A 23,774-nucleotide genomic window follows, 5' to 3' on the forward strand; every position below is an offset into this window, starting at 1 on the left:
TGGCTTGTCCCAAGCACAAAATCCTAAGCAATGGGATACCAAGTAATGAAATAACGTGGTTCGCTCTTGCACCGTTCGCTCTTGCACACTGTTCTCGAAGCCACAGATTTATCCTAAGTTTTCTTCTCTCCTATAGTATCATTAAATGTTTCTTGGTAGGTGTAGCCTGGAGAGTCACAGTGTGTCCAAGACTTTGGTAATGACCCATAAGTCACAATGGCATAGAAGAGGAGATGGAAATTGTCTCCTGATGAAGATGCAACGTTCCCCACTCCCTAATGCTGCCTCACTCCCTTCCTGTCTCATTCCTATAGCTAAATCAGGACCTGAAATTATCCTGTTGTTATGTTTATGTTTGCATTGTCCGCCTTGGCCACAAGAGCTTCCGCGGGCTCCTGAAAGCGGGGTCTTTCCTGGCCGAGCAACCCATGCACCCCTCTCCTAGCAGCTTGGCCCTGTCGCAGAGGCGGCGCTCAGTGACTACGTGTGGACTACACGCTCACGCGAACACTCTAGCCTCACTGTAGGCCTCGCTGGGCCCCGCAGAGCGGACCCCACCGCTGCGCCCAGAGAGTGCGCGGCGCCCTGGGGGGGGAGCGCCTCTGCGGGGCGCGCGAGGGGCCCTCTGGGAAATGTAGTTCGCGCGCACGCCGCGGCCTGGGGCTGCGGGGAGCGAGCCTCCGCGTGCGCAGGCGCACTTCCGGCTCTGCTCAGCCTCTGCGGCCATTGTCCGGCCCCCAGTGCAGCGGAGACCGCTTTGGGCAGCCCACAAGCAGATCAGAGTCGGAGAGAACCGAGCCCGCCGCGGGGGTGGGAGGAGCCGACCCAGGGCCCTGGGTTGGCCGGAGGTCGCGAAATCCGGGCCCCTCCCCCGCCCCCGAAGGCGGCGATCCCGAGAGCGCGGATCCGGGCGGCACCTCTGACGGGTTTGGCGGGTGTCTGCGGGCCTCGCCCATCATCCTGCGGGTGGGGCTGGGCGTGGCCGGAGGTGGGTGCCGGGGAGGCGGCCGAGCCTTTAATTTGAGGGGCAGGAGAGCGACAGGCCTGGGCGGGGTCGCGGTGCTCCCACCGGTCCCGCTGGAGTAGTGGTTGAGGGGCGGAGGCGGGGCCGGTGGTTGCAGCCCGGTGAGTGGGCCCCGTCCTCTCTCCCCAGCCCCTGTCCGGCAGCCGGGCCTAGGCGAGGCAGGAATGGCCCCGAGACCGCCGGCGGCTGCGCCTCAGGTGAGCAGCACGTTTGTAACCGTCCGGGCATCCCATCCACCTGTCCTATCCCCTCGGGCGTCTTTGGAGCGGTCGCTGTCTTACGCTTGGCGACTCCCGTTCGTGGCTCTGTCGCTTTGGAGCCTCCGACCCCTGCGAAACCCCAAGGTGTTCAGACCCGGGGGAGCTAGATTCCCAAAGGGAGGGCTGCACGGATGGGTAGAGAGGACCAGGGCGGTGCGATCTTGTGGAAGGAATTAAGGTTGGATGCGTTGGGAAGTGTCAGTGTAGAGAGTTCTTTGAACTCTTGTCAGTAAGGAATGGAGAGGGTGGGGAGACAGGATGGAAAACTGTGGAGGAGGAGATGTGACTCTCTGAGTGAGGAGAGAGGAGTCCCAGCCTCTGGCCTGGGCCCATAGAGAGGTGGTAAAAGGACCAAGAAGCCTGGTCAGAATATGTCAAGGAGGAGGCTGGAGAGGGGTTTTCTTGGGCTAGTAGGCAAAAAAAACAAAACCAGGGCTGACTTGCCCCACGCTTTCCATGTCCTTTTCTGCCTTAACAAAGGTATAATAGCGCACACCACCCCCAGAAGTCCAGCCTTCACTTTAACATGAAGTTGTTGTGCGAACCCATTAATTCTTGTGGCAGAGGGACCACTTTCTAGAAGCGTCACACTGTGAGGTTATCCATTGATTTACGGAGTATATTGGCAAAAATAAGATTGATGTCGTCTCTGGATCTTTCAATCCACACTCTCTTTAGAATGGAGGAAAAGTGACAGATTGTGGTTGCTAAGGGTATGAGAGGATCAAGATCAATCCAAATGAAAATACCAACTAGTAATGTCCTCTAAAAGCAGTTTACAGTAAATTAAGCATATAATCTTATACTGCTTTTATTTATTTATTTTTTTACTTCTTATATGGTTGTTTTACAGGAGTGAGCCTTAAAAAGTAAGACAAGTAACAACACTAGAACAAGACAGTTAATTTGTTTTGAGGAGAGCCAGAGCAAACCATGATCATTATCACCTTTACATCAAAATGATGCCTCTGTAGACTGTGAGAGTTAGGATGACTTAACACCTCATCAGGGTCTATGGTACTTTCCAAAGGGGAGTTGCCTTTTTAATGGTGACAGTGGATATATGTTCTGAGCAGTGAATTTTAGGGACTGCTTTAAACTTCTCTTTTAAAAGCTATGTTCCTGCCAGGCGCCGTGGCTCATGCCTTAATCCTAGCACTCTGGGAGGCCCAGGCGGGCGAATTGCTCCTGGTCAGGAGTTCGAAACCAGCCTGAGCAAGAGCAAGACCCTGTCTCTACTATAAAGAGAAAGAAATTAATGGCCAACTAATATATAATATATAAATTATTGGCCAACTAATATATATAGAAAAAATTAGCCGGGCATGGTGGCGCATGCCTGTAGTCCCAAGTACTCCGGAGGCTGAGGCAGGAGGATTGCTTGAGCCCAGGAGTTTGGGGTTGCTGTGAGCTAGGCTGATGCCATGTACTCACTCTAGCCTGGGCAACAAAGTGAGACTCTGTCTCAAAAAAAAAAAAAAAGTAAAAAAGAAAAGAAAAGCTATGTTCCCCCAGCACTCTGGCTCAGTTATATTCCCATGGAATGGCCTGATGGTCCACTTTAATTATCTAACTGTGGATGATGACCAGGACAGAACAGAACACTGACTCTACAGTGGGGCTTTTTAGGCAGAAATTTCCCTTTGTCAATGGTTCCCCTTCTCTGAGGTTGGCCCTCGGGGAATACAAAGATGAGTAATGAGTCATGTGACTGCTTCTCTGGAAAGTGAATTTGGTGGAAGTAGACAGCGTCATACAGAAGTACACCACAAGATAGGTGCTTTCAAGTGTTGTTGCAGAGGTCCAGAGGCTGCTGTGAGTTCAGAGAGGGGCCAGAAAATTTGCCCATGGGAAGGAGTCAGTAGAGATGTTACCTTTGAGTAGGAGCACAGTCTAAGCAGGTGAAAAAGAAGGGGAAGGAGACAGAGCTCATTGACTTTGTGGGTCAGGGAAGTTGGGAGGCAAGATGAGGGGGCATATTTATTAAACCATTGTCCTGTGTGACAGCAGCTGTAGGCTTCGGGCAATGGGTAGATGAGAGTAGAAGTTTAGACTTTGTTCTTTTTGACCTTGTAATTCATTGGTCATCATTCATTCATCTGTTCATTCAGCAGATAGTCTTGGAGCCCTGTGATGTGTTAGGCACTTTCCTAAGCTGTTGGGATACTTCCATGAACAGAATTTATAAAGGACTCTGCTCTCAAGGAGCTGATATTCTGGAAAGGGGAAACAAGAATTCAGTAAATAAGTAAATTATACAGTATCCTAGAAGGCAATAGTACCTGAAGAGGGGGAAAAGGTAGAAAAAGCTAAGGGGGATTGAGTGGGAGGTAGAGGTGCAATTTTATTTTATTTTATTTTTTGAGACACAGTCTCACTCTTGCCTGAGCTAGAGTGCTGTGGCATCAGCCTAGCTCACAGCAACCTCCAACTCCTGGGCACAGTTGATCCTCCTGCCTCAGCCTCTTGAGTAGCTAGGACTACAGGCATGCACCACCATGCCCAGCTAATTTTTTATATATACTTTTAGTTGGCCAATTAATTTCTTTCTATTTTTAGTAGAGATGGGGTCTTGCTCTTGCTCAGGCTGCTCTCGAACTCCTGAGCGTAAACAATCCGCCCACCTCGGCCTCTCAGAGTGCTAGGATTACAGGCGGGTGGCTCCGGCCAAGAGGTGCAATTTTAAATAGCGTGGTCAGGGTAAGCCTTTTCTTCATTGTGATGGTGTTGTGTCATCTGAGCAGACCTGAAAGAGGTGAGGGAGTTAATGCCACAGATGTCTGGGAGAAAAGCTCTGGGCAGAGGGAACGGTCTTGTGCAGGATGTGTGTCTGCCATATTGAAGGAGCAGCAAGGAGGCCAGTGTAGCTCAAGCTGATGATTTTGGGCAGGGAGCTAGTATGGACTTCTTAGTATGTAAAGATTGCTGTGAATGATGAATTGTAGGAGAAAGAATTTGATAGTTGGAGCTCCTATGGACACGTGTTTTGATGGGAGAGACCTTCCCCCCTCCAGCATAATTAACAAATACCGGAAGAGGTACCACGTGAAGTCGGATGGGACTGGGAGCAGAGACGGAAGAGGTGGGAGACCCCTCCTTAGAGTCCTTAAGGTCTGTAGAATAGTTGGTAGCTTTATCTGTGTAAACACTCTGCATCCTTGTGTTCACCTTTTCATTACACATGTACTGCATTTTTAGTTAGGGGTGAAGAAAGGTGTTTGCCATTTTTAAAGTTGAAGCTTCCTTGAATCCTTGAAGGGAGAATCTGGGTAAAAAGAGAAAAATTTAAAAAAAAGAGAAAAAAAATTATAAAAAAATAAAATTGAAGCTGCCAGAACAGTAAGAAATAAAGAGAAGTTTTCTAAAAAAAACTGGTTTGCATGTGGAGACCAGGTTTCTTGGTGTCGTGCCTTGATGGGGAGGACATGGGGAGGGATTGGGGCCTGGTCTCTGTCCATTCCAGATCCTGAGAGCTCTGTGGTTAGATCATCAGGATGAACAGACCCAGCAAAGGTTGGCTCAGTTCACTCCAACTCAGACAAGATGCTCCTGGGCCACCAGGGGAGGCTAAGCCACTTGCTGAATCAGCTCTGGATGTTTGTGGTCAAGGATGTTTGAGTTCCCTTTATCCCAGAGGTCTCTTTCTCAGCTTTTTCCTGAGCTGACTGGAGCTAGTCCTTAAGCCTCAGCTCACACAGGTCTTCCCCCAGGTTAGGTTAGGTGCCTTTCCTGTGCATTCCCATAGCACCTGTGCATACCTGTTAAAGTATGGAGTGGTGTGTTTACCCAGCTGTCTCTGTACCAGGCTTTGAACTTCTTTAGGGCAAGGCCTCCTTTCAACCCCTTGCTCTAGAGTAAACACAAGGTCGTGGGTCTCACATGAATGTACATCCATAACCACTTAAGCCCAAGCAGCAATTTTACACTTCCTGCATTTTCTGCTTCTAATGTAGCAAGATTTGTATTTTTCAGGTGCCATGACCCAAATTTTCTGATAAAATAATTACATGACAATGTAACTTCCACTGAACAGTTTTAAGAAATAGTCTTTAAGATAATGTTAGGATGTCAAAATCTGTTCCTGTAAGACCTGTTTCAAAAATATAATTGTTTTCCTAAATCTCTGTCTTGTGTTATTAATATTTTTATTTTATTGGAATATATCTTACTAACGTATGTGAGCATAATATAGTATTACAGACTTTTTAGCTTCGATATCTTTTTTCAAATTTTAAAAATTGTGATAAAATACATATAACGCAATAAAATTTATAATCTTAACAGATTTTAAGGTGTACGCTAGTATTAAATACATTCACATGTGCAGCCAGCAGCACCATCCATCTTCAGAAGTCTTTCATCTTGTAAACAATAACTCCCCATATTCCTCTCCTCCCAGCCCCTGGTAACCAGCATTCTAGTTTCTTTTTTTTTTTTTTTGAGACAGAGTCTCGCTTTGTTGTCCAGGCTAGAGTGAGTGCCGTGGCGTCAGCCTAGCTCACAGCAACCTCAAACTCCTGGGCTCGAGTGATCCTCCTGCCTCAGCTTCCCGAGTAGCTGGGACTACAGGCATGCGCCACCATGCCCGGCTAATTTTTTATATATATATATCAGTTGGCCAATTAATTTCTTTCTATTTATAGTAGAGACGGGGTCTTGCTCTTGCTCAGGCAGGTTTTGAACTCCTGACCTCGAGCAATCCACCCGCCTCGGCCTCCCAGAGAGCTAGGATTACAGGCGTGAGCCACTGTGCCCCGGCCAGCGTTCTACTTTCTGTCTCTATGATTTTTGACTCATATATTAGTGGAATCACACAGTATTTTTCTTTTTGTGACTAGCTTATTTCACTTATCCTCAAGGTTCAGCTAAGTTGTAGGAGTTGTCAGAGTTTCCTTTCTTTTTAAGGCTAAATAAAACATCTTAAGATAAAAGCCTTTTTAAGGCTGAGTATATTTCTGTTGTACATATTATACCACCTTTTGCTTACCCAGTGATTGTTGATGAACACTTGGGTTGTTTCCATGTTTTAGCTATTGTGAATAATGCTGCTGTGGCATTGGACATGAACTTGAGGCATTGAGTCGTTGAACATGGGTATACAAATATCTCTTTGAGACCCTGCTTTTAGTTCTTTGGGGTATCCTCAGAAGTGAAGTTACTGGATCACATGGTAAATCCTATTTTTAATTTTTTTGAGGAACTGCCATACTGTTTTCCATAGATGCTATGCCTTTCTACGGTCCTACTGACAGTGCACAAAGGATTCCAATTTCTCTACCTCCTTGCCAGCACTTATTATTTTCTGGGTTTTTGATAGTAGCCATCCTAGCATGTATGAGGTGGTATCTCATTATAGTTTTTTTTTTTTTTTTTTTTTTTTGAGACAGAGTCTCGCTTTCTTGCCCAGGCTAGAGTGAGTGCCGTGGCGTCAGCCTCGCTCACAGCAACCTCAGACTCCTGGGCTCAAGCAATCCTCCTGCCTCAGCCTCCCGAGTAGCTGGGACTACAGGCACGAGCCATCATGCCCGGCTGATTTTTATATTATATATATTAGTTGGCCAATTAATTTCTTTCTATTTTTATGGTAGAGACGGGGTCTCGCTCAGGCTGGTTTTGAACTCCTGACCTTGAGCAATCCGCCCGCCTCGGCCTCCCAGAGTGCTAGGATTACAGGCGTGAGCCACCGCGCCCGGCCCTCATTATAGTTTTAATTTGCATTTCTCTAATGATTAGTGATGTTGGGCATCTTTCATGTGCTTTTTGGCCATTTGTATATTTCTTTACAGAAATTTTTATTTCAAGTCCTTTGCCCTCTTTTGAATTGGGTTTTTTGTTGTTGAGTTTTAGGCATTCTCTATCAATTCCAGATATTAATCTCTTCACTATAGATTCATTTATGATCCCTCCTCATTAGGATCTCTGTATTTGTTTTGATGCATTTCCTTTTCTCCCTATGCATGTTTTTACCCTTAAATATTTTTAATTATAGCATATTTTAAATTTCATATCATTTTTATGAGGATTTTTCTTTTGTTTTTTTAATCAGATTTAATGACTATATTATATTGCTTTGCATAACTATACCAAAATTTATTTAACCATTTCTTATATTTAGGTTGTTTCTAAAATGTTACCAGTATAAATAATACTGGATCAAATCCTATTTGGTTACAGTAGATAATTCTTCCAAAATACAACTGGACATTTTTTAAAAGAGATCTCTGTAACAGATTTTGGTGTCATGCTTATCTTTAATTTGTAGAACATTCAGAGTGCTTTTTTTTCTGTCTTTTGAAAGACAGAATAAAATATAATACAAATATTATATACAAAAATATATAAATTTTATAATATAAATATATATTTATAAGCATAAATTTTGTATAGTATATAAAAATAATAAAACATTTAGACCCAGGATGTTTTATAGAGAGGATGATTTGGGGATAATTTTCTCCTCAATTATTAAGGTTTCTACTTTTTTTGTGTCAACACTGATAATATAGAATTTAAAAATTATCCACTTAATTAAGATTTTTCACATTTTTAACACACTATTGTGTATTTTACTGTTTTGTTTATCCCTTTATCTTTAAGATCATTTTTTAAAATTTCTTTTTACTAGATTTATCAGAGGTTTTTCTGTTTGGCTGATACCGAAGAGGAACCAGCTTTTAGATTTGGCTATTAATGCCATTGATTTTCAGTTTGTTCTTGGTTTCTTTTTCCTTTTGGAGACAGAGTCGTGCTTTGTTATCCAGGCTAGAGTGCAATGCGTCAGCCTAGCTCACAGCAACCTCAAACTCCTGGGCTCAAGTGATCCTCCTGCCTCAGCCTCCCAAGAAGCTGGGACTACAAGCACTTGCCACCATGCCCAGATAATTTTTCTATTTTTAGTAGGGACAGGGTCTCACTCTTGTTCAGGCTGGTCTCTAGCTCCTGACCTCAAGGGATCCTCCCACCTCAGCCTCCCAGTGTGCTGGGATTACAGGCATGAGCCACCATACCTGGCCTGCCCTTGCTTTTTCTAATCAAAAAATTTAATTCAGTAGCCCATTTTTTAGCCTCAAAATGACTCCTTGTTTTTCTTCAGTGAGAATTATCCAGACTCTATTCATTCGCTCAGCAGATGTTTTGGGAGTGCTTGCTCTGTGCCAGGCAGGGGTTCTTTCAAACCAGGGTCAAGCTTTCAAACTAGCAGGAAATGGTACCTGCTTCCTGTGGGGTGGTGATAAGGCTTCCATGAGGAAATGTAGTGAGAAGGCGCACAGAAATGACCGAGCTCGGTGCCTGGCTTGCATTGAGTGTTCAATAAATCTTAGTTGTTGCTCTTTCATAATGAACCACCTGAGGAAGTTTTACAAGATGCTTGCCAGGGCCTTCCATGCATGGGCAATTTAGAAAAGTCTTCCAGGTGATTCTGGACAATCTCAACACACTTGGTGTTGGAGATACTGAAATGAAAAGGAATTTTAGAAATTCTTGAGGAAGAACAATGTGAATAGATGGCTGTAGTGTAGTTCTGAGCTGGAGATGTGGACCAGATGCTAAAGGTGGATGGGGAGGTTCTGGAAAAGCTTCAGTAGGGAAGGGACCACTGAACTGGTTCTAGAGAGATGACTAGGAATTTTTCCTGTAGAGCTGATGGAAGAAAGTACATTATGGTCAGAAAAAGATGTGTAAAAGCAAGGAGACAAAAAAAGAATGATGTTATCATGGAAGAGTCCACGTGGCAGAAGCATGGGTGTACGGCAGGAGGCAAAGTTTGAGAGAAAGATGATGGTTGGAGGTGGAGATCTAGAACAATCTAGAGCAATGCTATCCAAAAGAAATACAAGCCACAAGTATTTTTAAATTTTCATATAGCCACAATGTGAAAAGAAGCAAGTGAAATTACTTTTAGTGATACATAATACTATATAACCCAATATATCCAGAATACTACCATTTCTTTTTTTTTTTTTCTTTTTTTTTTTTTTTTTTGAGACAGAGTCTCACTTGTTGCCCAGGCTAGAGTGAGTGCCGTGGCGTCAGCCTAGCTCACAGCAACCTCAAACTCCTGGGCTCAAGCAATCCTTCTGCCTCAGCCTCCCTAGTAGCTGGGACTACAGGCATGCGCCACCATGCCCAGCTAATTTTATATATATATATTAGTTGGCCAATTAATTTCTTTCTATTTATAGTAGAGACGGGGTCTCGCTCTTGCTCAGGCTGGTTTCCAACTCCTGACCTCGAGCAATCCGCCCGCCTCAGCCTCCCAGAGTGCTAGGATTACAGGCGTGAGCCACCGCGCCCGGCTTAGAATACTACCATTTCTACATATAATCAATATTTTTAAATTACTAATGAGACATTTTTACGTTCTTCTTTTGGTATAAGGACTGGTGTGTATTTTATACTTACCATGCATGTCAATTTGGACTAGCCTCATTGCAAGTTTGTTTGTTTTTTTCCCCCTAATATTTAAAACCAGTTTGTGACTGGGGAACATCTAAATCCTTAGTTAAAAAATACAAGTGAATAGCTACACATGGCTAGTGGCTGCCATATTAGACTGCATAGATCTAGATTGCTGTTACCTGTCTTAATGCTGTCATTGGTGAAGAAGATTTGAGTTGGTTTAAAGGAGGAAGGAACCTGAATTCAGGAGACATTTCTGAGGCTTTTGGTGACTGCAGGGCATAAAGGAAGAACGAAGACTCGTGGATATGGTCCAGGTTTCCAGCTTGGGATACTGTGGATGGTGATGGAGTTAGGGCAGCTGTGTATGTGTACAAAGGTTGACAGTAGTCCGAGCGCGGTGGCTCATGCCTGTAATCCCAGCACTCTGGGAGGCCGAGGCGGGCGGATCACTCGACGTCGTCAGGAGTTCGAAACCAGCCTGAGCAAGAGCAAGACCCTGTCTCTACTATAAATACAAAGAAATTAATTGGCCAACTAATATATATAGAAAAATTAGCCGGGCATGGTGGCACATGCCTGTAGTCCCAGCTACTAGGGAGGCTGAGGCAGAAGGATTGCTTGAGCCCAGGAGTTTGAGGTTGCTGTGAGCTAGGCGGACACCACAGCACTCTAGCCCAGGCAAGAAAGTGAGCCTCTGTCTCAAAAAAAAAAAAAAAAGGTTGACAGTAATAATGGTGCTCCTCTCTGTACTCAGTTGTTAGGTACACAGTCAGCTCTGTGAACTGTTACTGGTCTGGTCTCAGAGGACACTGAGTAATTGAAAACACATACTGTAAATTCAGTGTTTCTAATTGAGCAGATTATTTTGGGTCTTAGAGGGAACAGTTTTTATAAATTAGATACTTTTTATTCACCAGCTGCCATTCTCTTTTTTTCTGCTTAGTAGAGATTCAAAGTTACAAAGTTTCCCGAGTTAAAATTTCAGCCAATTTCTCCTGCAGAATTGGTATATGCGGGAATTGGAGGGAAAAAGTAGTTGCACACGTATGTGGGAATTGTAGTTGCACATGTTCTTCTTTCTGGAAGTGCCCTGTCACCTGGTCTGCTGTAAAGCTCTTGTTTCTCCAGTTCAGAGAACCCATGTGATTGATGAGGTAATTGGATCTCCAGGAGATATGAAATTGGCTCAAAGATAGTATTTACTAGTTTAGGAATTGAGTTTTCTCAACTTAGGATATGCCATTTCTAGTTCCTTGCTTTCAGCGCCATCATTTGGCCATGGCATTTTTTATGACAGCCGGAGGAAAGGGAACATCTGATACTTCTTGATAGCTTTGCTAGCCTTTAAGTGGGGTTGATGAGGTCCCATTATATCTGGAAGAAGGGTAAGCAGCTGTCTAAAAGATGTCACAGGATCATTTATTACAGTCCAAGGTGTGATCTGCAGCGTTGGGAATGCTGTTGATGTGACTTAAAGTGGCTAACTCATGCCAAGGATCTGAGAATACATCTTACCTATGCAATCTTGCATATTTTTGATTGTCTTTCATGTACCACACTGGTTCTGGAGGTTTGAAGGTACCTGAGCCAAGGTCTTGACCCTGTAGGAACACGGTTTGGTAGAAGTGACCAAGAGGTAACAAGCAGAAAAATGTCATAGTATTTTATGAGCTGTGCTGGAGAGAGGCCCGGGGTGGGGAGGAGCTGCTGAGATATGAACCGGGGGGTAGGAGTAGAGCCCCAGAGGAGAGAACTTGACTGAGTATTAGTGAAGAATGAACCTGAACCGGGCACAGGGGGAAAGGTTTTTTGTTTGTTGTGTTTTTTTTTGAGACAGAGTCTGGCTTTGTTGCCCAGGCTAGAGTGAGTGCCATGGCGTCAGCCTAGCTCATAGCAACCTCAATCTCCTGGGTTCAAGCAATCCTGCTGCCTCAGCCTCCTGAGTAGCTGGGACTACGGGCATGCGCCACCACACCCGGCTAATTTTTTTCTATATATATTAGTTGGCCAATTAATTTCTTTCTATGTATAGTAGAGACGGGGTCTCGCTCTTGCTCAGGCTGGTTTCAAACTCCTGACCTGGAGCAATCCACCTGCCTCGGCCTCCCAGAGTGCTAGGATTACAGGCGTGAGCCACCACACCCCTGGGGGGGGGGAAGGTTTTAATCTTAAGACAAATATTTATGGGGAATCCACTGTATGTTAGAGCTGTTCTAGGAGAATCAATCAATGGAGATCCAGCAATAAAGAAAATAAATAGTATTCCTGCTCTCCTGGAGTTTCTATTGTGCTGTGGAATACAGACTGTAAACAAATAAAACTACGATATGTCAGGTGGTAAGGTCTATGAAAAAGGAAAAAATAAAACAGTGACAGTTCAGGACGGGGTGCTATTTTATATAGGGTGGTGGGGGAAGGTTGCTATGATGAGGTGACATTTGAAGAAAGAGCTAAAGCAGGTGGGTGGGGGGCCATAGTCATATGTACAGGAAGAGGCTTCCAAGGCCAGGCAACAGCTGGAGCAAAGGCTCCAAGGCAGAAGCATGCTTAGTGTCTTCCAGGAATCGTGAGGAGTTCAGGGAGAGCCGTGGGCAGGGTGGGAGGCTTGAGATGAAACGGGGGAGCTAGCCGGGCACCAGATTGTGAAGGACCGTGTGGGCCACTGTAAAGACTTTGGCTTTACTTGGAGTGGATCTGGATCGGGGTGCCATTGGAGACTGAAACAGAGTGACTTGATCTAGCAGGTTTTAACAAGTTCACCCTGGCTTTCATATGGGAAATGGACTTGGGTGAGGGCAAGAGTGGAAAAGGAGAGATGAGCTAGGAGGTTGTAGCAATAGTCAAGATGAAGGTGATGGCACAGACTAGGGACGGGAGAGGGACAGGACCTCACTAGGGTGAGGGAAAAGTGGGAAAAAAATGAAGCATTTGTAAGCATGATCAAATTTGTGTTTTAGAGAATTGACTGTGATAATGCCCAGGAAAAAAAGAGTTGGTGGGATCCAAAAGTTGAAGAACAGAGGCCAGTGGTTGCCCTGTCAAGACAAGAAATGGTGAATCGCCTGCATAGATATTTGTTGCTAGTTAGCACATTCTTTACTATTAGGGCAGACTTTTGAGAAGAGCAGAATAAAACCAGGAGACTATGTATGAAATATAGGCAGCCAGTCAAGCAAAGGAATTCAGGTTGGCCAAAACTATGACTAAATCAAAGAGATGGTCTGTGTAGAAGGCAGAACAGGCAATGGGGAGAAGGCTTTACTTCTTGCCACCTAACTTAAAGTGTCTGGTCCACCCCCCTTTTCCTTTCTGTTCTCTCAGGCCTTGCCTGAGACCTGCCTCCCTCTCAGGCTTCCCAGTCCTTGGATTGGATTCCCACATTTTCTTCTGCTGTCCAAGTGGCACTTACCCCTTAGGAGCCAGTGCAGAGCCTGCCTTGAAGTCTCCCGTCCCTCTCCCAGTCTTTCCTGCTTTGAGTGCCTGCAGCGCCTTGCCTTACTATGTGTTGTCTCATAGTGTGTGCTAATAAATAACACTTCTTAAAATAAACTGAAACTTATGCAAGGACTGCAGTGTTTTTCTTTTGCATTTTTAGTCTGCCACAGTATACATAGTAAAGCCAGGCATCTGGGAAAGATCTAGTCAGTCAGATCCCTGGCCTTGGTCAGAAAAATGGCCCATTTCAACCCTGCTCTGCTCCTGCAGGGACGTGGCCACACTGCTGAGCAGGAATATGTATGGATGAGCCAGTGTTGTGTGTGGATGTGGTCATGAACCTCAGTCCCTAGAAGGAGCCACTCCTTTCTTCTCTAAAGTTCAAATCTTACCCAACTCCTTAATGCCCAACTCAGGAAACAGATGTTGAGTGTGATCAAGATAGATAAAGTCTGTTCTCATGGAGCTTACAGAGGGATATAAACAGTAAGCTAACAAGCTAATCTCAGATAATTGTTAGAAGTACAAGTGGCCTTTCTCTCTGAACCTATTTTGTTTCTGAGTTCAGGTGTCAAGAATTTGGGCAGTGGGAGATACCTGGGCTAGGAGGAAAATTAAACACGGTAATGTGATGGAGAGTAAGTTAGAGGGAGGTGCTAAGACATTTCCAAGGAGAACATGCTTGAGATGACAACAGAGTAACTAGTTGTCAACCATGAAGAGATCAAGAGGTTAGAGCAAGCAAAAAGGCCAGGGTGGGAGCAGTCTTGATCTAGTCAAGCAACACAAAGACCAGCGTGCTCCAGCCCAGTGAGCTATAGGAGAATTTGAGTTTTATTCTTAATACAGTGGGGTTCTGTTAATTTTAGGCAGTGGGTACTTTATGATACAACCATACTATGGAATACTATGAAACAGTTCAAAGCAATAAGATGAAATTATATATATATATATTACTATGGAAATATACATATATATATATTACTATGGAAAGATCTCCAAGAGACATAGGTAAATGTAAAAAGTAAGTTGTAGAACAATGTGTATGATATTTCATAAAACAGGATTCTCTGTTGTAGGTATGGGTGTGGTTCTGGATGTGTGTGTGTGTGTTAAACGTGGACAAGGGGCTCTAAGTGTATACAGCCAACTGTCAAGAGATTATTTCTGGGGAGTAAAGTGGGATTGGTTATGGGGATGAAGAGGGCCATGACTTTTTACTACCCATTGTGTTTGGATTTTGTAACAAAGGAAATGAATGGGCAGCAAGGAATTGGAGATTGTATAAAAAGGCTTGGCTTTGAAGGAATCTAGGAAGATAGCTAAGTGGGAACATAGCTTTGCAGGACAAACTACCTCTCGTGACTTTCCTGCCTGACACTACTAGATCCTTTAACAATTGATGTAAACAACTAGTGTATATAACCTAACATTACCCCATCAGGCTGACAAATGTGTGGTCACTGCTTCTATTAGATCCTACAATATGTTCCCAGTATTGCTATGGGAACATTTGTAGGGTTGGTCCCTAGTTGAGCAGGAATGTGATCCTACAGGAATCAGTGACATTCAAAGATGTGTCTGTGGACTTCACCCAGGAAGAATGGCACCACATCGACCCTGCTCAGAGGAGACTATACAGGGATGTGATGCTGGAGAACTACAGCCACCTGGTCTCTGTTGGTAAGGACCGCTTCTGAGTGTCTTGCCTATTGGTGGGTCTTTCCTTCCTTGGTTGCTAAGGTTGTGGTGCTCATAGCTTAGGTAACCATGTGCAGGGTGTTCAGGGGTCAGAATTTGTTAATCTCATTGGGACTCAGCTTTACCAGGTTTTGAGCCTACTCTTTAGGTAAAAGGTCTTTATTTTGCAGAACTGGATATAGGCAATTCGATTGCATGACTCCTTAAGTTGCACCTTTTTTTTCCTTCAGAGTTCCTGAGGATCAAGGACTAGTACTGACTTGTCCTTAGGAGGGTTCTTTGTCCACTTGCACAAACAACCAAATCTTGTGTATTTACCCATGAGCAGGATATCAAGTTTCCAAGCCAGAGGTGATCTTCAAATTGGAGCAAGGAGAAGAGCCATGGATATCAGAGGGAGAAATCCAAAGACGTTTCTGTCCAGGTAAATGAGAATGAGTGAGACTCAGGTATATAGGAATGCAGTTGCTGGCATAGCTTAGGAAGGGGAAGCTTCTTCAGCAGCTGGGTTGGGGGCCCCTAGACCTGCATAGGAAGCTGAAGCCATCTGGGTGACACTTCATTATGTCTCTCTTTTGTCTCTCTTTTTCAAAAGGGTGTTAGTAGGTCTTAGAGGCAAAGGGGGACCCCTTTTTTCTTTCTAAAAGTAGCTTCTGCCCTACACTCAGAGTACCATTTCTGCCTATCCTGTACCCTTACTTATTGGGGTTATCCTGGTGGCCTCCAACTTTCTTCATTAATTAGAGATCCCTTTTCTACTCATTCAGATGTGAATTGAAACCCTTAGTCTCTTGTTCTGTCTTTTTGCTTTCACTGTCAGATGCCCCAGACTCACAGGAAACACCCACAGCCTTGATTCTCCCTCCTTTATAACCTATCTGCAGATGCCTTTCCCTGACCACATGTCTAAAACATCTGCCTGGGGAGCAACAGCATCTTCCTTCCATCCCACATTTGTGCTAATTGACTCATTGCTCCTCCATGGTTCCTGGAGTATCATCCTCTCCTAGTCTTCTTGCTTGCTAAGTGCTGCTTGGCTTTAGGTCTTTGGCTTTTCTTGCTTTTCCCCTCAAATGGATCTGCCTTAAGGAATCTGCCCTCCAGACTCCTAGACTTTTTCAATTACCTCCCTAAAAGGGTCTTGCTTTTTGGTTGTTGCAACTTCTTATTCTGTGCAGTGGATTTAGAAATCTCCCTTACTTACTAACTTACTTACTAACCCTGGTCACTTCTTTTTCTCTCACAGGACCTCTCCACTTGACATTTCACACAGTTCATATTGAATACATAAAGTCTAAATTCATCATCTTTTATCCCCAACCAGCACATTTTGCTACCTTGCCCATTTCTACCCTTGTCTGTTAGAATCCACTGAATTTCTAATCAATCCCTCAAGCCAGACATCATAATCAGTTTAATCCTTTTTCTTTCCATGTAGATTATTTTCTTCCTTTGAGAAGTAGCTTAGATTTTTCCTGCCTTTTAACTTATACTGATAACATCCTAAACCAGGCCCTGGGTTTAGATTATTATCATTGTCAGTTAGAATTTCTCACTTAGTCTTTTGTTTTTATAATCCATATTGGATTTTTAAAATTACAGGTTTATTGAGATATAATTCACATACCATAATATTCACCCCTTTAAAGTGTACAGGTCAGTGTTTGTTCTTATATTCAAAGAGTTGAACATACATTACTGGTATCTAATTTCAGAACATTTGCATCACCCCAAAAAGAAACTTCCTATCCATTAACAGTTACTCCCCATTCCTCACTCCTTCCAGCCCCTTACAACCACTAATCTACTTTTCTATCTGTGTGGATTTGGCCATTCTGCACAGTTTGTATAAATGGAGTCATATATGACTAGCTTCTGGCACTTTGCCTAATGTTTGTAAGATTCATTCATTTGTAGCATTTTTTAGTACTTCATTCCTTTTTATTCAGTTGCATGGTTATACTATATCTCGTTTAACCATTCATCAGTTGATGGACCATACTGGATTTTAATGCTTTATCTTCTTAAAACCGCTGACAAAACCTTATTATTACTCCCTGTATAGCTCATTATAGGAAATAGAAATGCTCTTGATTGAAAGGTCCCTTGCCATACTTTGCAGTATTATCTTTCTTTTTCTGCTAAAACAAGCTTTCCTTAGGTTGAACTTCTGTTAATATTCTCTCTAAGTAGCATATACTTCCTCCTCATTAGGTAATAAGTTCTGCCTATTCAAAACTATCTGTTCTTGGAGTTCAAAGTCTATATAATCCATGATATAATATATAATAATATATGTATATCTTTCTTCCCTGATTACAAATACCATTTATGTCATCTCTACCATACAAACTCAGATTAATAATATATCATCTGGACTGAGTGCGGTGGCTCACGCCTATAATCCTAGCACTCTGAGAGGCCAAGGTGGGTGGATCGTTTGAGCTCAGGAGTTCAAGACCAGCCTGAGCAAGAGTGAGACCCCATCTCTACTGGAAATAGAAATTAGCTAGACAACTAAAAATATATAGAAAAAATTAGCCAGGCATGGTGGCGCATGCCAGTAGTTCCAGCTACTCAGGAGGCTGAGGCAGTAAGATTACTTGAGCCCAGGAGTTTGAGGTTGCTGTGAGCTAGGCTGATGCCACAGCACTCTAGCCTGGGCAACAGAGTAAGACTGTCTCAATAATAATAATATCATCTGATGATTTTGCTTTTTTTTTTAGTTGTCAAAAGATTGAGTCTTGCTTATATTCTTAGATTTCAGGCTCCTGGAGGACGAATCTATTTATTATAGTATTTCTATATATTGTATCTGTGTTGAAGAGCCTATAGAAAATAGTCAGAAATTACTTGATTGATTATTATGAAATCTGGTTGGGGAAGTAACTTCCTCATTAGTTATTTCTACAAGCATTTCTCAAATGTCCCACTGAGGGTTCTTAAATATATATATATCTCATTGTCTGCCCTCAGAATTTCAGAGTTGATTCTTGTGGCAGGGTAAGGAATTTTGAGGTTTAGGGCCCCTTTGTTGTTTTTATTCCTTCCCAACATTTTATTATGAAAATTTTCAAATATATAGAAAAGTTGAAAAAATTATACAACCAACACCTCATACATACCACCAAAATTATTTCATTTGTTGTCGTTAACATTTTGTTACATTTGTGTTATCAGGTATCTCTTCATCTATCCATTTATCAATTCATCTTTTTGATGTACTTCCAAGTAAGTTGCAAACATGAGGACATTTTACCTCTATACACTTGAGCATGCATATCATTAACTGGAGTTCAATATTTGTTTACAGTTGTATGTTTTAAGGAAATGTTACATATAGTGAAATGTATAACCCTTATATGTGTCATCTAGGTGGTTTCAAGAAATGTATGGATGAATCAAACCCAAATTCTTGTCAATATGGAACATTTTCATCGCTCCAGAAAGCTCCCTGCCCTTAGTTTTTCTTGTTTTTGTTTTTTGGTTTTTTTGAGACAGAGTCTTACTCTGTTGCCCAGCCTAGAAAGCAGTGGTGTCACCCCAGCTCACAGCAACCTCAAATTCCTGGGCTCAGGTGAGCCTCCTGCCTCTGCCTCCTGAGTAGTTGGGACTATGGGCATGCACTACCATATCTGGCTAATTTTTTCTATTTTTAGTTACCCATCTAATTTTTTTTTTCTATTTTTAGTAGAGACAGGGTCTTGTTCTTGTTAAGGCTGGTCTCGAACTCCTGAGCTCAAGCTATCCTCCGCCTCAGCCTCCCAGAGTGCTAGGATTACAGGCATGAGCCACCACACCCAGCCTTCTGCCCTTAGATTTTAAAAGTTCACATTCTTAGAACCTAGGTATTAATTAATTCTCTGCTATTGGTGTTCTGAAGTAAAAATGGGGACTTAGAGATCAATTTATTAGGCTGATTGAAATACATCCTCCTTGGTCAAGAGAAGTGATTAGTGTAGATCCAGAGCTCAAATGGACCAAAAGCACCATTTATAAGGGCAAAGATGATTTACCTCCTGAAATACTACTCTTCCTCAGTTTGTAAAGTATAGCCTTTGATCTCCCAAGTATGTCAGAACCATTTTGGTTAGCTAACTGGGTATAGATTTTTCTTTGCAGCATTTGGAGCCCTGGAACCTTAAAGACTGGACCTTAAATAAATTATTAAATGGATATATTGGGAAAATAGATTTCATGGTGGTTTGTGAAATGATAGGAGACATAGAGAGCAGATAATATCCTGCAAGGTAGACTATGATCTATTCCATTTGTATCCATGCCTGACACACTCATGCTCACTTATTCTCTTATTCCCTAACCATCTCTCCTAAATGAGCTTTCCTCATTCTCTGGACTTACCACACAGTCTGGATCTATAGTCTTTACTATTATCTCTCTTCACTCTTCCTTTCCTCCATTTTGGGTCTTTTCCCCAGGATACAGGACTAATTTCAAAACAGAGTCATGTATAATTTGTATCTCTTTCATTTCCTAATTCCTACTGTAGCAGTTTGTTTCAACAGAAAGGAATAGGGGACTTTTGTACTTTGGATTTCTTTCAGACTGGAAGATCAGGCCTGAAGCCAAATCATCATATCTGCAGCAGAGTGTATCAGAAATATCCCATAGCACAGATAATCTCTCACATTCCACATTAGAAGACTCCTGGGATGTTGACAGCCAGTTAGAGAAGCACCAGGAAAACTGGAAGAGACATCTGGGGCCAGAGGCACCCACCCAGAAGAAAATAATCACACCACAAGAAAATTTTGAGCAAAATAAATTTGGTGAAAACTCTAGATTGAACACAGACCTGGTTACACAACTGAACATTCCTTTTAGAATAGGGCTTAGTGAATGTGAGACACTTGGAAACAATTTGGAACATAATTCAGACTTACTTAATCAGAGCAATATCCTTACAAAAAAGAAACCCTTTAAATGTAATAAATGTAGAAAAGCTTTTATTCATAGATCGTCACTTACTAAACATGAGAAAACTCACAAGGGAGAGGGAGCTTTCCCCAATGGTACAGATCAGGGAATTTATCCTGGAAAGAAACACCATGAGTGTACTGACTGTGGGAAAACCTTCCTCTGGAAGACACAGCTTACAGAGCACCAGAGAATTCACACTGGGGAGAAACCCTTTGAATGTAATGTGTGTGGAAAGGCATTCAGGCACAGCTCATCCCTTGGTCAACATGAGAATGCTCACACAGGAGAGAAACCCTATCAGTGCAGTCTCTGTGGGAAGGCCTTCCAGCGCAGCTCCTCCCTTGTTCAACACCAGAGAATTCACACCGGAGAGAAGCCCTATCGATGTAATCTATGTGGAAGGTCATTTAGGCATGGCACATCCCTTACTCAACATGAGGTCACACATAGTGGAGAGAAGCCCTTCCAATGTAAAGAATGTGGGAAAGCCTTCAGTCGATGTTCTTCCCTAGTCCAACATGAGAGGACTCATACTGGCGAGAAACCTTTTGAATGTAGCATATGTGGGAGGGCTTTTGGTCAGAGCCCATCCCTTTATAAACATATGAGGATTCATAAGAGAGGCAAACCTTACCAAAGCAATAACTACAGCATAGATTTCAAGCATACCTTATCTCTTACACAAGATGAAAGCACTCTAACTGAAGTGAAATCCTATCATTGTAATGACTGTGGAGAAGACTTCAGTCACATTACAGACTTTACTGACCATCAGAGGATTCATTCTGGAGAGAACCCCTATGACTGTGAGCAGGCGTTTAGTCAACAACCTATTTCTCATCCTGGGGAGAAACCATACCAATGTAATGTATGTGGAAAAGCTTTCAAAAGGAGTACAAGTTTCATAGAGCATCACAGAATTCATACTGGAGAAAAACCCTATGAATGTAATGAGTGTGGAGAAGCCTTCAGTCGACGCTCATCGCTTACTCAACATGAGAGAACCCACACTGGAGAGAAACCCTATGAATGTATAGACTGTGGAAAAGCCTTCAGTCAAAGTTCATCTCTTATTCAGCATGAGAGAACTCATACCGGAGAGAAACCCTATGAATGTAATGAATGTGGACGAGCCTTCCGAAAGAAAACTAACCTGCACGATCATCAGAGAATTCATACTGGAGAAAAACCCTATTCTTGTAAGGAATGTGGGAAAAACTTTAGCCGAAGCTCAGCTCTTACTAAACACCAGAGGATTCATGCACGAAATAAACTTTAAAAACCCTGAAATTGAAGGTGCAGAACACTTTAGCTAAAATACTGTTCTGATTCAGTATCAGAGGATTCTTACTGGAGAGGAAGCTTGAGAATGTGATGAATCATGTGTTTTTATGTTGAGTGTGGAGAAAACTCTGTGCCAGTCAACAGAATTTTGTTTAATAAATAAAAGCCACATTCTCAGATCTAATTACAGAATGTTGTAAAACAACTACAAACACCATATGTAGCAGTTGGAAATATTCCTATATATTGGACTTTATAAAGCTTTTGAATATATGCAGGAGATCACCAAGTTTCAACAGCTTGACTTGTAACTCCCACTGTTGACAGCCTTTTAAAAACATAGAACTCCTGCTATAATAACTGACGCTTATTTTAAAATTGTTTGACAGCTGCACTCAACTGCAGCTCTTACATTAACTTCGCCATGGAAACTAATTCCACCTCCGGGAATTCACCATTCAAAGAATTAGGTCAACTAGCTTAGCCACTTCATTGTACAGATGAAGATACTAAAAACCAAAGATGTGAAGTGGTTTGCACAGTGTGATACAACCTAAATGGCAAAGCTGGGTTCAGAATTCAGGTTTCCTGGATCTTTAGCTCCATGTCCTTGCCACTGAAAAGGTATTTTGGAATTCAGAGGGCTTTAAAATAAAAAAATTTTTTGAGACAGAGTCTTGCTCTGTTGCCCTGGCTAGAGTGTAGTGGAGTCATTGTAGCAACTTCTTGCAAGCTTACAACCAAAAAACAAACTGTAGATAGTTGAACTACTGGTGACATTTTTCCTTCTCCCAGTTATAATTATTCTTCCAGCTAACATTGGTTTCATAGCACTAATAAATCCTGTGCTTTTTGTGGCATACTCATGAAAAAGCACTGCCCCAAACTTCCTATATCAGATCAGTGGGAAAATGACACAAAACTAAGAGAATTTTTTCCCAGTTAATTTACTGTAGAAAAATATAAGTCTAATTACCCATTGCCATCAGTTTTGTCTTTGACTCAGAGAAATGCTATGTATTGACGCATTTTGTGTGCAAAGGTAATATTTCCCCGTTAAAAAAAAAAAGTCTACTAATTTTAGCTCTGTGGTGCCTTTGCATCAGTAAAGCATGAGCTAAGCTTACATGGCCTGCTCCATCCCCTAATGGTTTATCCTAAAGAAATTTCTAGAACCTTTGTTGGTTCATGACAGAGCAGAGAAATTTGGAAGCAATTGTGGACACTGGCCCCTTTCACACAAGAACCTCTTCTCCCCTTAAGATAGGCAAATTTTTCCATACCTAATTATAAATCATGGAGTGAAATGATGTCACTGGTGTTGATGGTTAACCTTTCCTACTGGCTTCTTTTTGTGCCAGACAGCAGCATCCATCACCCTTCTCTCATCCTGGATGGCATGAGGCAGCTCCCAAGCATTCTTCATCCTCTGCAGGGAAAAATGTGCATGGGGGCTGAAATGTATGTGTAGACCATTGAGTCTATCACCTGTGAAGCAAGATGGGCTATTCCATAGCAGATCTGCCCTTCTGAGATGTTAACCACTAAAAAAAAAGAAACCCTTGTTTATGATGCTCCATGCTTAGCTCACACACAATGCCAAGACCATGCTTGTGTTGTCTGATATGTAGTTGACAATGGGTAATTCTACTCAGACCCTCCCCTACTGATTGGCTGGGATGCATGTCAGGATCTTATTTTACTGCTGGTTGTTTGGAGGGTCCCCATAGTGGCCTACTTCCAGGAATGGCATGAATTGTAACTGAGTGCTGTTCCACTGTTACGGAGGTTTATAAAAACTTAGTTCCAGAAGACTTAAAGGAGACCACTTGTGTGTCTTTGGAGCCTGGCTTGGATCCAGCCACTACTCTGAATTTCAGTACATCTTCACTGACAGGAGGGAGCCCAGGATGTACGTGTGGCTGATTGAGCAGAGGGATTTCCTAGTCCTAGCAGCCGTGCACCGTACACTTATACATACCCTTGCAGAGCTACAGGAATTGCATCCTTGTAACATCAATGTATTCTTTCAATAAATAGCCTTCTGAGTTGAATGGGAGTCAGTTTGTCTTTTTCAATTTTTAGAACTTGGCTAAGATTTAAGAATGGCACATCAAGAAGAAAGGATTCACTGCTAAACTCATCGTATCCAGGTGAGTTGTTAATAATAATGCCTACCATTTATTGAATGCTTACTATTTAAAAGACATTATGTTAATGTTTCATTTCGTTCAATTTTACAACTCCTAATTAGAGGTGTTGTGGTTGCTCTTGTCTTTGTTTGCCCAGCTTTCCCATTCTCTTCCTCTTGTAGCAATTCCTGTTGTACTGACCACAAAAACACAAGTCAGGATGTCCCCAGGGCTCAGTGATAGTTCTAGGGGAAGGATTGTGACCTAGTTCAGCCAACTGGAGTCCTTTGCCAGAATATTTTCAAAGTAGAGCTGGAAGGAGAACTTGCCTTATTTTGGGGTTGCTATGCTGAAAAGTTAAAGAGCTAGAGGTTCTTGGAGTCCAATTTCTTACCAGAGATAGGAGGTCTGTTGTATAGGACGAGATGAGGCTGACATGATGGTGTTCTCCTTTCTATTCCCTGAGGTCCTAGGACCTAGCTTAATTTCTTCTCCTTAGGATTCAGTGAGCTCCCCACTATTAGTCCAACAAATCCTCCTTTTTGTGCAAGCTAGTTTTTTATGTGTCTGTTGTTTGCATTAAAGAAACCTAAT

General features: G+C 42.6%; 2 protein-coding genes across 4 annotated transcripts in view; one reads left to right on the forward strand and one right to left on the reverse strand.

Annotated features, from left to right (window-relative positions):
- Positions 1 to 23,774, reverse strand: part of SLC7A6OS (solute carrier family 7 member 6 opposite strand) — a 319,699-nt gene that overhangs the window by 201,362 nt on the left and 94,563 nt on the right. The window lies entirely within an intron of this gene.
- On the forward strand, positions 709 to 23,097 carry ZFP90 (ZFP90 zinc finger protein). Of its 3 annotated transcripts, none has more exons than XM_075995734.1 (5): positions 709 to 988; positions 1,154 to 1,221; positions 14,679 to 14,805; positions 15,152 to 15,247; positions 19,389 to 23,097. In XM_075995734.1, the coding sequence occupies exons 2-5, from the start codon at positions 1,189 to 1,191 to the stop codon at positions 21,041 to 21,043; spliced, it is 1,911 nt and encodes a 636-aa protein (XP_075851849.1). In that variant the 5' UTR covers positions 709 to 988; positions 1,154 to 1,188; the 3' UTR covers positions 21,044 to 23,097. The 3 variants fall into 3 exon arrangements, with proteins under 3 accessions (XP_075851849.1, XP_075851850.1, XP_020138106.2); XM_075995735.1 differs by having other exon boundaries at positions 709 to 966; XM_020282517.2 differs by lacking the exons at positions 709 to 988; positions 1,154 to 1,221 and adding an exon at positions 3,954 to 4,366.

Source organism: Microcebus murinus, chromosome 20, assembly GCF_040939455.1.
Source record: "Microcebus murinus isolate Inina chromosome 20, M.murinus_Inina_mat1.0, whole genome shotgun sequence".
Taxonomy (NCBI): domain Eukaryota; kingdom Metazoa; phylum Chordata; class Mammalia; order Primates; family Cheirogaleidae; genus Microcebus; species Microcebus murinus.

Bases quoted from the DNA above. Each gene is read 5' to 3' on its own strand.
- ZFP90 (XM_075995734.1), top strand. From the start codon at position 1,189: ATGGCCCCGAGACCGCCGGCGGCTGCGCCTCAG. The intron at 1,222-14,678 runs GTGAGCAGCACG...GTGATCCTACAG, and splicing joins CGCCGGCGGCTGCGCCTCAG to GAATCAGTGACATTCAAAGA. The intron at 14,806-15,151 runs GTAAGGACCGCT...ACCCATGAGCAG, and splicing joins CAGCCACCTGGTCTCTGTTG to GATATCAAGTTTCCAAGCCA.